The 12,686-nt window shown below is 41.7% G+C and overlaps 2 protein-coding genes across 2 annotated transcripts; both read right to left on the minus strand.

Moving 5' to 3' along the window:
* Positions 1–339: 339 nt before the first annotated feature.
* Positions 340–2,691, minus strand: foxd2 (forkhead box D2). Its single transcript, XM_026344732.1, has one exon. The coding sequence runs from the start codon at positions 2,242–2,244 to the stop codon at positions 1,141–1,143; it is 1,104 nt and encodes a 367-aa protein (XP_026200517.1). The 5' UTR covers positions 2,245–2,691; the 3' UTR covers positions 340–1,140.
* Positions 2,692–7,755: 5,064 nt separating this feature from the next.
* Positions 7,756–9,015, minus strand: foxe3 (forkhead box E3). Its single transcript, XM_026346134.1, has one exon. The coding sequence runs from the start codon at positions 9,013–9,015 to the stop codon at positions 7,756–7,758; it is 1,260 nt and encodes a 419-aa protein (XP_026201919.1).
* Between the last annotated feature and the right edge of the window lie 3,671 nt (positions 9,016–12,686).

The following is a 12,686-nucleotide window of genomic DNA, read 5'->3' on the forward strand; positions in this document are numbered from 1 at the left end:
GATCAACATTAATATTGAGATATAAAGTGCAAAAGGGGTGAACATACAGGCTTCTGTTTTCATGCGCAACAGTTTTAATACAATGCTTTTAAGTGGAAACCCTGCTCCACATATGGTAAGGAGACATTTGACAATGCATTTAAAAGCAAAAAAAAAAAAAAAAAAAAAAAAGGAAGAGTGGATATAAAAACAGCTGCTGCTTTGGAGTGTTTGGGATTTTTAGTCTGTTTTGAGGATCTAACCCTCCGCATCTCTTTCTCTGCATCTGTTGCATCAACTTTCCAAACCATGAAAACATACCATTATTATTTTTTTTCTTCAAATTCACAAACATTTATTATTCTTGTCATTACAACAAAAAGAAAAATGACCTATGAACATTTAGGTGTTTCTCTCTATTGGTAACACATGACATACTGTATGTTTCACAGGTTAAATTGTGAAATAGATAGGAACGAACAACAATGAAAAGGTTGAGAGAGGTAATGCGCTCTTTTTTAGACCACAACCACACAGCCTACTTGTCCAACGACAACATGAAATGATACTGTCACAAATTCACCATATAGAGGAGATTTGGTGGAGTGGGAAACGGTTCGTTTATTTTTTTTTTTGTTTTGTTTTGTTTTTTCCTGTGTCAGAATCCACCCCTTTATCTCCATGTGCTTTCTAAGTAAAAACCTGAGTTTGCCATCTCTTGTCAGCCTATGTCAACAACAGTGCCAGTTTCTCACGACGCACAAATGAAAAACAACAAAAGAAATCATGATAAACTTCTCAATTATAGTTTAAAAAAATCGGAAAGTCATCCGCGTAGCCATGGGTGACAATTTTAACTTATGTTAAAATAACCGGATCATTTTTCTCCCACTGCCAAATCAAGGCCACACGTCAGACTGCAGGCCTGCATTTAAAAAGATCCATCTCCGAGCTCCTCTCCCCTTTGTTTCTTAATATTATACAAATATTTACAAACCATAAATAAACATTTCTCTCCTCTTACATTGTTACGAACCGGGGAGAGCCAAAACACTCTTATTTCAGCAAGAATGTTCAGCCTACCTTCACATAGGACGACGCCACAATTGGCTTTTTTAATATTTTTCGACGGGCAGTTCTTTTTTTTTTTTTTTTTTTTTTTTAGAAAGTACAAGTGTTCATATTGGGGTTTTTGCTGGAAAAAGTCTGGCTCTGTGGCCCAGGCTGTAATATGCTGTCCTGTGATAAGTTCAAATGACTGGAAGCAGAGGCAAGTGCTGGGGTCAACATGGCGAGGATCTGAGCCTGGCTGCCCGGCGGCGCGCTGTAGGAAGAGGCGCTCGAGTTTGCGGCACCGATGATATTGTCAATGGAGAATGAAGGCCGAGTCGAAGTGCTGGAGTCCGTCTTGAGAGGCGGCAGAGATGGGCTTAGTTGGGGGTAAAAGGGCTTTCTTAAGTCGGTCCCTAAAAGGGAGGGCAGAGGATGCGGCGCAGGGAATATGGAAGCTGATGAGGGCAAGGTGCAAGGGGCGTTAGGGAACGGAAAGGAACCACCTGTGTGGTGCGGGTGATACGGGTTGTGGGCTGCGTGAAAGTTCTGCAGCTGAAGTCCATAGTTGTATCCATATGGGCCGTATCCAAACCCAGGTAGAAAACCACCGGAGTCCCTGAGGATTTCATTATTCTGGTGCCTCTTAAAGCGCTTCCTCCTGCGCAAGAAACTTCCGTTGTCGAACATGTCTGCGGAATCCGGGTCGAGGGTCCAATAGTTGCCCTTTCCGGGGTTTCCAGGCTCCCGGGGGATTTTCACGAAGCAGTCATTTAGGGAAAGATTGTGGCGAATTGAGTTTTGCCAAGCTGGGAATTTTTCCCGGTAGTAGGGGAATCTGTTGCTGATGAACTCGCAGATCTCACTGAGGGTGAGACGCTTCTTGGGGCTCTGCAGGATGGCCATGGTGATCAGGGCGATGTAGGAGTAGGGTGGCTTCACAAGTGCACTTTTTCTGGGTTTGTCGCCAATCACAGTCCCGACCTCCGCGCTGGACCCTATCTGCTCTGACGGGCAGTCGGAGCTGCTGAGGCCGGGAGAGGAAACCCTGTCGGCCGCGTTCTGGGAGTAATTATCGTCCGAGTCATTGTCCAAGTTGAACTCGTGGTGAATGTATTTTCCGTCCTTTCCGACGGATATGTCTCCCCCAACCACATCGATGTCCACATCTTCGGACAATGCAGAGCTGTCGGACATATCCGTCCCTAAAGTCATCCTTGGACACGGCGCTTCTCTTCCCCTTCTCTCCCAGGTTTCCTCCTCCTCTGGTCCGGCGAGGCTGTTGAGCGAGAGCGCGCACACACTCTTCCCCTGCCCCTTACAACCACACCAGACTTTTGCAGCAGCTTTATTTCCAACTACTGAATGCAGACATGGCTAGAATAGTTAGAAAAAAATAAATAACTCTTGACCTGTGGATTCGGCGACTCCTGTCCGAGGCTGGTCAAGCGGGGCCGTGCGAGGTTCTCGTCGAGCAGAAAACTTCTGGTCTTAAAAAGACAGTCAAAGCTCATCGATCTTGCACCGATGTGCACTTCGTTTGTCTTCAAACGCGACGCTTTTGTCTGGGACCAGTTTGTGCTGTAGGTCATTTAAAAAAAAGCCACTTCTGGATTTCCAAGTGTCTTTCCAAAATATCTTTTGCGCATGGGTTTGGGTAGATATCCAGCCAGACTGTTACACTATCCTCCTTAGCTCTCAAAAGGTATTTATAGGGCCACGTTGGTCACGTGGTCTTTGAGTCACTGTTACCAGGAACTGGACGAAATCACTCAGCGAAAATACTATTTAGAATATTCAGATCTGATATTTGATATTAAAAACATAGAATATTTACAAATACAAATAAAAATAATAAACGACGGCAAGTTACAGACTTTACAGAGGAATAATATGAGCTGCTCTATTGCAAATGAATTTGTTTTAATAATTAACATTTTTAATTTATTGAATACAGTGTTGATAATAGTAGTCATGAGCATATCAATATATTGATAATCTCTGTATTTTCTCTGGATAACAATGAATAAAACGGGAGAAAATATGTCTCTATAAATCTAAACTGGGTTATTTTCATGTACAGGTTTAAAATGCGAGTTTTCATTTATAAAACTCTGGTGACTAACTGTAGTAGATTCTTTTTTTTTTTTTTTTTTTACTTTTTTTTTTTTGGTGTGAGTTGAGATAATTATAAGTTAGGCCTACTCATCGAGAAATGTGATTGTAATTCTTACGACACAGCCTTTAAGTCAATCTCTCATTGTATTATTATTACTATCGTTATTGTTGTTGTTGTTAACTATTTACTATTTATTGTTATTATTTCCGTTTTATTAAACGAAATGCATGTGCTAAATTTAGGAATTTAAACTTAATCATAATATGTTAAGTTCCTAATAAATATCAGGATGTTGTGAACATCACCAGTTCTCTCATCTAGAATTTTCTCTTGAAGTTAATTTAAAATTAGCCTATTGTCTTGTTTAAGCACGTTTAGGCATTTGAATGTGTAAAATAAGCTTCAAGTGTAAAAATAAATAGCTTTTCTTTCTGCGTCTTTTCTCGAATCAATTGACTGATTTGGTCGTATTGAATTTCCCCTCGGAGAGTTTGGCCAGTAGCCTAATCCTCTGATCACTTCTCGCCGGTTTTGTGTTGTCCTTGTCACGAGTCACAACATTATCCCTGTGAATTGTGCATTTTTTTGTTTTGCATAATTCTAAAGGGGCACATTGAGGAGCAGTCAGCTGCAACCTGCTCCACCTCGTCGTTTTTCTGGAGAGAAGGGAAGTAGATGACAATGCGTAAAGTATGTGTTCTGCTTATTCAGAGCGGGCGCACACTGCAGTTCATTAAGCTGCAGAAACACTGGGTTATTACAATGCGTCACATCACCACCCCATTCATCTTACAGGTCAAACAGGACAGCTCCTCACATGTGTGTCATTTCTTTCTTTAAGTAACAACAGAGCTCTCGTGTCACCTCTATTGCAAGTAAGTCTGTGTTATTTTATTTTTTGTTTTATTCTGCACTTGTGTGCATGTTATTTTCTTTTTTTTTTATTGGAGGAAACACTCGTTCCACTGATGAATCAAGTTCAAGACAAGTGTGCAACACATTAAATACGGTACAGACGTCCTGACTGAGCCGGGTGTCCTCTCATCTGACCTGCCTGTCACAGACCTGTGCTGAGAGCTGAGAGAGACGCACTGAGACCGTGTGACAGCTGCGGGCTGATCGGACACGTTACACTTTCCAGGTCTCACTAAAATCCTACATAATTAAATATTTTTCATTTTCATTTCAATTCCACAAAAGGTCTTAGGATCCATAAAATGAAAAGGATCGATTAAACATTTTCTGCATCTATCTATATACACGAGCCCTCACACTGTGACGTTATTGAATATAAAAAACAGTATTTTTTATGGTTTGACTTTTGGATATATTTTGTATTATAATAGGCTACGTTAGAGTCCATTACATTGCCTTTGACATTTTTTTTTTTTTTGTCAGTCAATCAATAAAAGATTTAGACATGACCTATAGAGAAAGCTATACAGCTATATTTTCGTACACATCCTTATATATAATATTAGTTTTTTTAATCATTAAGCAAACTGTGTAATTACACATTTTTATTTTGATGTGACATATGTATGAAAAGTAATTAATTGATTGACTTTTTTTTTTTCCTTCTCAAATTGTTCAAATTTAATAACCGACAAAACACAGGCAGTAGATTATTTCAAGTTCTTCAAGTTTTCACTGATTTAATGAGGTTTTGGTTCTTATGATGTGATCTGGCTGAGTGGAGGGCGGGAGGGGGCTCTTTGTTGTGGTGTGTGGTGTTAAAGCGCCCTCTGCTGTTGTTCCAGTGATTTAAATAAAGAAGACAGCCTTTACACAGGGTAAATGAACATCTTCCATTTCAACTTAAACTAAAGGGTCTTAAGGCACAAGTTCAGAGTCAGGTCGACTGCTAGTTGACTGTTGATACAGTGTCCTGATTCCAGGCCTAGAGAGCATGTTTGTGTTGTGGCGATAAACCCCTGAAGGAAAAAAAAAAGGGTGCCAACTAAGAAATATAAAGCAAATACCTTAGACTGAAATGAATAAAACTGTAGTACAGTCTATATAGTTCACTCAAATTAAATAAACTGCTGAAGTTGCTCCGTCTTTCTGTGGGATTACAGGAGGAAAACTGATTTTCTTTATCTTGTCAGAAATGGCCACATGATGTGACACGATAAGACAGACACGTTTTTAGCAGATAGAAGTTTTCATGGTCTTTCATTGAAACCAGGTCTGTTCAGTTCCTTCAGAGGTCAGGACCTGAGGCCAGGTTGTACATGTGAAAGGTTTTTTCTTTGTCTTTTCATTAAATAAAGGTTTCACAGAAGAGCATTTTGGTTTTGACTCCATCTTGTGGTGGATTGTGTTTAACTGCTTCAGCTGCTAGATTGCATCAGTTCTTTCAGGGTTGCATCAACTTACTTTATACTACATATATTATTGATATCATTGATGATTTACGTGACTTACTCTTTAGTGGCAAGAATGTGTGTGAACCTTTTGGAAAAGAGAGTATTAACATGTGCCTAAAATAATAACACAAAATAAATCTGTTCTTATATTGAGAACAACCATAAAACCCTGTGCAAGTGGAAAAAGTATGTTAAAGAGCTCATTCAACGTTTTGAGTTTGCTCCATATAAGAAGAATATGCTTATGTGAGTCATAGCTCGCCAAAAGGGGCTTTGAGAGGATCTACAATGAAGAATTGTTCATTTACATAAAACTGGAAAAGACTATAAAGTGATGTCTACAGAAATTCACCAGTCTACAGTTACAAACAATCTACAAATGAGACACTTTGAAACTGTGGATACTCAGTCAGGTATACCAAATAGTGGACAGCCAGTCAAAATGAACTCAAGAACACAACATGTATTAGTGAGATAAAGAAATAACCCAGAAAGACAGCAGGGTGCCTAAGGCAGAACACTCATGAAACTATATTAAACTATTTCGAATGAACACACAGCACTACATTTGGCATAAATAGGTCACTGCATATCATCAGGAAAACAGGACAATGACCCAAAACATGCAACAGACTAGCTTTAGAAAAGCAAAATCCCCCTTTTGGAGAGCCCAGACCTCAGCCCAATATAGAGATGCTGTGGAACGACTTGAAGAGAGCCACAAAGATCTAGAGCAGATCTGCAGGGAGAATGGGCTAAAATTCCTCCTAAACAATGTGCAAGTCTGATCCACAGCTACAGAAAGAACCTGTTATTAACTTTTCTTGACACTGTATGCTCACATTAATTGTCCTTGCAGGACAGTTAGCTGATCAGATCATGTGTTTGGCCAAACTGACCCACTAGATGTCCCCACTGCAAAAATGAAAGTCTGAGAGCTCTGTAAACACAACTGTTATCTTTGACTCCCATTTGAAAGAAGTGGGAATGTTACTATAACTCAATACTTACAGTAAGACTGGTTGTACCATCAATTTTGTAACTTTCATGTGACCAACAATAGGGGCTGGTTGTAAATTAGCTAAATACTATATTTAGCCTAAAATAAATGTAATAAATAAATGTATCCCAAGTAAGTAATGTAGTTATGAACTCTACCCATGGTATTTTAATTTTTAACAAATGCATATACAGTTGATTGCTAATTACAAGGAATGTTGATGATTTGTGGCTTTTTGCAGAAAGAAATAGTGGATTAGTATTGGGAAGGGTACGTTACTAGTGCATTCACATCACTGAATAAAAAAATATATTTTTAGGAGCATTAAACCGCCCGATAAAGTCCATCTCACAAGAAATATAACACATTTTTTATTAAAATGAGCCTTTAAAAATTAAAGTTAAATCAATATTAGTGTTTAAAAACAAATGAGTCTATAAGACTGTCAACTGTAATAAAAAATATTTCTAATGTTGAAGGTAACAGAGACTCCACAACATCCCATTTATCAAAACATGGACTTTCTGCAATTTGCCTTTCATTATAGGCTATTTTATTTAATTTATTAGTGATGATGAGGGAAAATTAACTTTATTATTATAATATACAATATTATTTTATTACCTGAATGTTTACTTTGTAAGTGTGACAATGTAATATTAAAAATCTTCTTTTCTAATCTAAATCTAACTTTTCTTTACAGCGGTAAAAATAAAGTCTAAAACTTATTCGGCTTGAAATTTTTGTACTTTTAGTTCACACATTATCACATTGGACTGAACCGAACAGGAAAAACTCACTGGTCTAGATAACGAGGAGTCACTTTAATCAAACAAATTTCATTTGTCATAAATAAAATAAAATAAAAATAAACACGTTTATTAAAAAAAAAAGAATTTATTGAACTATTAAAGTTTTTACATCAACAAGCGATTTACATGAGGAAATAATCTATAGCAAACATGAACAAAGTGTGTCACAGTGAAATACATTAGATACAGTCATGGAATGTGTCAAACGGATTTAAATGGCTTTTAAATAGGAATGTGTAGTCAGGAGGCTCGGTCCAGTGGCATAACAACGAGTCTTTAGTCTCTAATAAACCAATAATAGTCTGATGGGTTATTGTGATACATTGTGCCATATCTTCATTTATCTCGAATGGACTAACTGAGGGTATTTTTCTTTAACACGGGACTATTTATTGGGCTTTTATCTGTCATAGATCATTGAATGTCTCACATATACCGCTCTAATCCTGAAGCGAAGTTGGCTTGTCTCATGTAGGTGTTGTTGTAGGAGTTCATGGGGCTGGAAAGGCCCAGCAGCTGCTCCGTGTGCTCCACACAGGAGCCCGGGCGCAGGGCCGGGAGGGAGATCCTGTTGCCCGAGCAGTAAACCTGCGAGTTCCCCGGGGAGAAGCCCGGCTGCGTCATCGTGGACAGGTTCGGGGGGGAAGCCGAGGAGGAGTACGGGTACCCGGCCGCCAGGTTGGAGGTGATGTTCCCGCTGTTTCTGCTCAGCGTGTTCGCTGAGGGGTTCACAGTCTGGCTCTGGAAGCACGCAGAAGGGTCGGTGCCGGTGACCGCACAGCTTGAGGTCATGGACCCCAGGTCACCTCCACCAAGCCCGAGGGTTTGAGAGTTGAGCTCTCCCCCCGGGCCGCTCTGCACCACCGTCTGCTGGCTGATGATGTTGTCGATGCTGAACATGCGCGGCTGTCCTTGGCCGACCCCGGCGGAGGCCTGGTAGTGATGCAGCATGGCCGGATGCGGGGACGTGGCCGTCAGCTGAGAGCCATAACCAGAGCCTATCCCCGCGTACAGGGTGTTGGGGTAGGAGGGCCTGCCCATTGGAGTTGGGGTGAAGGCGCTGGAGCTCTGCATGTACACCGGGTATGTGCTCACGTCTGTGCGCTTGAACCTCTTCCTCCTTCTTAAAAAGCTCCCGTTGTCAAACATGTCCTCGGCCGCGGGGTCTAGAGTCCAGTAGTTGCCCTTCCCTGGTCTGCCGGGCTCTCGGGGGATCTTCACGAAGCAGTCGTTGAGGGTAAGGTTGTGGCGGATGGAGTTTTGCCACTTCTTTGAGTTCTCCCTGTAGAAAGGAAAACGCTCCATGATGAACTTATAAATGCCCCCCAGGGTGAGCTTCCTCTCTGGGGAGTTGGCGATGGCCATGGCGATGAGTGCGATGTAGCTGTAGGGAGGTTTCCCCCTCTGAACGGGCCTTTTCCTGCGCCGACTCCCGGTGGGCAGGTGGTCCTCGGTCTGGCCCAGGGCGGCTCCATCCTCCGTGTTGGGGCTGTTTCCTCTGGGCTCAGACTTGATCAAAATATTGTCCTTCGACCGGGCCTGCAGCATCAGAGCTGGAGGAGGCAGCGGCGAGTCCAAGCTCACATTTGGAGACATGACAACAGGACTGGCCTCAACAGGCGAGTGCTGCGTCTCTGCGGTCATGTTGCACATGCCAGAAAAGTAAGAATAATTTGCCAGATTCATAAAAGAAATAATACAACGCTCGTCTATTGTGTCGAAATAATCAGCCGAGGGGAAAACGTCCGTGAAAGAAGCTGATGCGTATTTGACCAGTAGCTGCTCTGCTCTGGCCAAAAATAGCCCCCGTTGCGCTCCTGGTGTTTGGGTGGTGTGTGTCAGTCCAGGTGAGAGAAAGGCGTTGACAGCTTTATAAGGCAGGGCAGGAATGACGCCACTGGGCCAACAGTGACGATGGAGGCAGGAGGACAAAAAGTTTTAATAATCTTCTGACCCACTGGAGTTTTGTGGTATTTTCTTTTTGTAGTTTACTGTTGCATGTAAAAGAGATTTCTATATTATAGCCTACATCTGGCCTTTTCTCAGGTCAATGTCCATGATACAGCCTGCAGAATATAGCTATTACCCAAAAGACAGAGGTGCAACAATGTGCTAAACACCACTAAATGTAGACAAACACTTACTGATGACCCCCCGCTGTGTGTCTGCTGCTGTCCTCTGTGGGCTTTCACTGACAGCTGAGTGTATATCCAGCGCAGAAACAACAGGCACAGAGCTGGTCTGTGTTACTCCAAACCCCAACAGCCAATCCACCAATTGAAAAATAATAACAAGCCACTGAAAACAAGCAATTGAGCTATCAAAGCTTTTGGGGAGGAAAAGTAAATATCCCTTCATTTCATTTTCATTTTTGGAGAGTGATAATCAAACAGCCTCCTGGCCAGAGAGGAGATGTGTTATTTTATGGATTGTGAAGTGAAAACACAGTTGTGCAAACAGTTGCTGTGCGGACAACACCCTTTAAACACAAGCATGTGATAGTGCTTCTAATTGATTAGTTAGAAAGTAAATTACAAAGGGGCATCACATGGAAGGCACTGAGAGGTGTTGCGCACTGTTATGAATTATATGATGACTGTATCAGGCCATCAAGACGGCCAGGTGACAGGTGAGGATGCTTCAATTAATGACTGAAGTATCACTGGATAGTTTGATGAGTATGAATCTTTGGACCGTGTACCATGACCCTCACAGGCACTGTAAATTTACTAATGTGAGGTTTTGGACCAGACGATTGGACAGTGTTTTCCATCAGTGGGCAGATATCTCTAGGAAGAATGTGGACAAAACAGTGCATTGAAGCTACTTTGGACAATATAGTAGAGTAGTGATGTTCCAATACTATAGACAACAAGGTTAATGTAGAATAGGAAACAGGTTTTCACTTGCAGCTAATTTGTTTTGGTGGTTTGATGCACAACTAGAAATACAAATGAAGAACAAATAGAAACACCACAAAGTTGTAAAATATGCGCTCAGATTCACAATGTGTGTAACCTGGATTGAAATGAACATGATTGAGTGTATGTGTGTACCTGTACTACTGTGATGCCCCAGGTGACTGTCCGTGGGACCAGAGGTTGTGTCAGTGGGGGACCTGGGCCTGGTTAATGAGGTCAACAGCATCTTTCCTTCTGACAGTGCTTATATGAAAACATATGGTGGTAATAAACAAAACACAGTGATTAGTCATACCCGCCTACTGTTCTGCTAGACGCCTGTTTCCCTGTCACCCACAATCCACACCCCCCCTTCCCCCCACCCTTCCACAGATGACTGGACCCCTCCCGACGCAGCCACAGCTCAGACAACACTAAGCCCAGCTAGCTACTCACAGCCAGTGGCTAACAGCTTCAGACAGGCGTGGGAGTGGGGCTCTATCCAAGCAGGATCTGCCCCCAGAGCTGCCAGGTCAGGCAGGACAAACAGGGGCTCAGGCCAGGAAACGGGCCCTCTGCCTCAGGGCCTGCGGCCTCTTGCTAATCCCCCCAACCCCACCAAACCCCCCACCAGAGCCTCTCTACACCTCTCTGAACCTCCACACTCCCTGTACACTTGTCCTGTAATCAGTCTACATGTTTATGATTTGTGACACTTCACACATCCATGCAACCGGCCTGGAACATTAGAAACTAGGATTATAATCAGGTTCTATACATTGAAGACAACTGAAATGCAGTCACCCCGTGCAAAAATGCTGTTACTTAATTTCAGAGAAAAATACGTTATCTTGTAAAGACATGCTATAGCTGTATCTTGTAAAATTCCTTTATTACGCACAAGCTTGTATGCAATTGCCAAAAAAATTCTATTACAAAATACCACAAAAGGGAAAAGGTCAAAAAGTGAAATAATTGTAATTCTTTCTATTTTATTGTTTATGCTGGATTAACACCAGACAGTCAGAGGGTCGAGATTTCCTCAAGTTCATACTCACCGTCGGAATAGTATCTTGTGGGTTTTGTAGTTACATCTCACTGTAATGTGCAGGTTCAAACAATAATGTTTTATATGCTTTCTTGATGGTGGTGGTTGCTGTTTTCTATTGTACTTGTGAATAGCCGAGATTCTGAAATATCACAATTAAATCAATAGCAACAACAAATTGGCCTAAGTGTTGCAGAGGTTAGCAGCTGGCACCAGTTTTGGTTTCATTTGATCATTTATTGATTTTATCAATAAAATTCCCCTAAATTGGAGTTATTCTCCCAAAGAATCAGATTGGCTTGAATACAGTCCATGCGTGTGATGCATTTCCTGACATATTCTCTAGCGCTCAGCCAAATGAGCACCGAAGTCCACACGTTTTGGATAAAATCCTGAGAAACACAGAGGGACAGACGAAGCTGCTGAGTAAACACTTAGAATTCATTCATTCGCAAAGTGGCTCCAGGGGAAAGGGAGGAGGGGGGGGCATGAGAAAAAGAGGTGGAATAAAAGAGTGAGAGACAGAAAGCAAAAGAGAGAGAGACAGAGAGAGAGAAATACACGAGAGAGCACAACCTTTTTCTTGCTCAAGCTCATCAAGTACGGGCCAGGGCTCCTGAAAACGCAGGGATTACCAGGGTGCTGGGACTGTGCTGGCCTGGGCCGCTTCTGCTCGCTCCTGCACTGCACGCTACACTGCCCTGCTAAAGCACTGCACATGGTTCTCACACACACACACAACCAGTCATGCTTGCTTATGTTGTGATTATGTGTCATTCGCAAAAATTCACATGGATGCACATGGATACATACATAGTTTCACATACAGCATTTATCAGTGGGATCTTGCTGTTTACAGTTACAGTAAACACAGTCCAGTATATCCTTAAGGAACACATACAAATAGATGTAATATAATTTCAGTGTCATTTTCTGTCTTCAAGAAAGAGTTAAACATTAACCATGTACATGTAATGACATAATTAGACACATGTCATACTTAGTAAAAGTTAGAAGGTTTCTGCTTTGATAAGCCCCCTACTGCCCCGAAGACACCTACAGGAAATCCCACTGCCTCCAGCACTGCAGCCAGGAATGCTGCAAAATTCATGCACAAGAGTGAACGCCAAGCTGAGGTCACATCTTGAGAAGATAAGTACGGCAATTAAACAATTAAAGAAGCAAGCAACACGTGGATGAGGTGGAAAACAAGGCTTTAGGTTTTGTGATGCTGCGTGGTGTCGCTTTGCTTTTGTTTTTGGCTACGTCTTGTTTCTGGCATATGAACAAGTCAACAAAACGAAAGGCAGGATAAAACAACAAACTTGTTGACCAAAGAATGAAAACTAATTCTTCTAACACTCACTAATTTGTTATGCCCTTATAACAAATGCATCCAAAACTTTTGG

Source organism: Anabas testudineus, chromosome 4 (genome assembly GCF_900324465.2).
Source record: "Anabas testudineus chromosome 4, fAnaTes1.2, whole genome shotgun sequence".
Taxonomy (NCBI): domain Eukaryota; kingdom Metazoa; phylum Chordata; class Actinopteri; order Anabantiformes; family Anabantidae; genus Anabas; species Anabas testudineus.

What these genes read in the sequence shown, in the direction of transcription:
- foxd2 (XM_026344732.1), bottom strand. Translation starts at nt 2,244, where the DNA reads ATGACTTTAGGGACGGATATGTCCGACAGCTCTGCATTGTCCGAAGAT.
- foxe3 (XM_026346134.1), bottom strand. Translation starts at nt 9,015, where the DNA reads ATGAATCTGGCAAATTATTCTTACTTTTCTGGCATGTGCAACATGACC.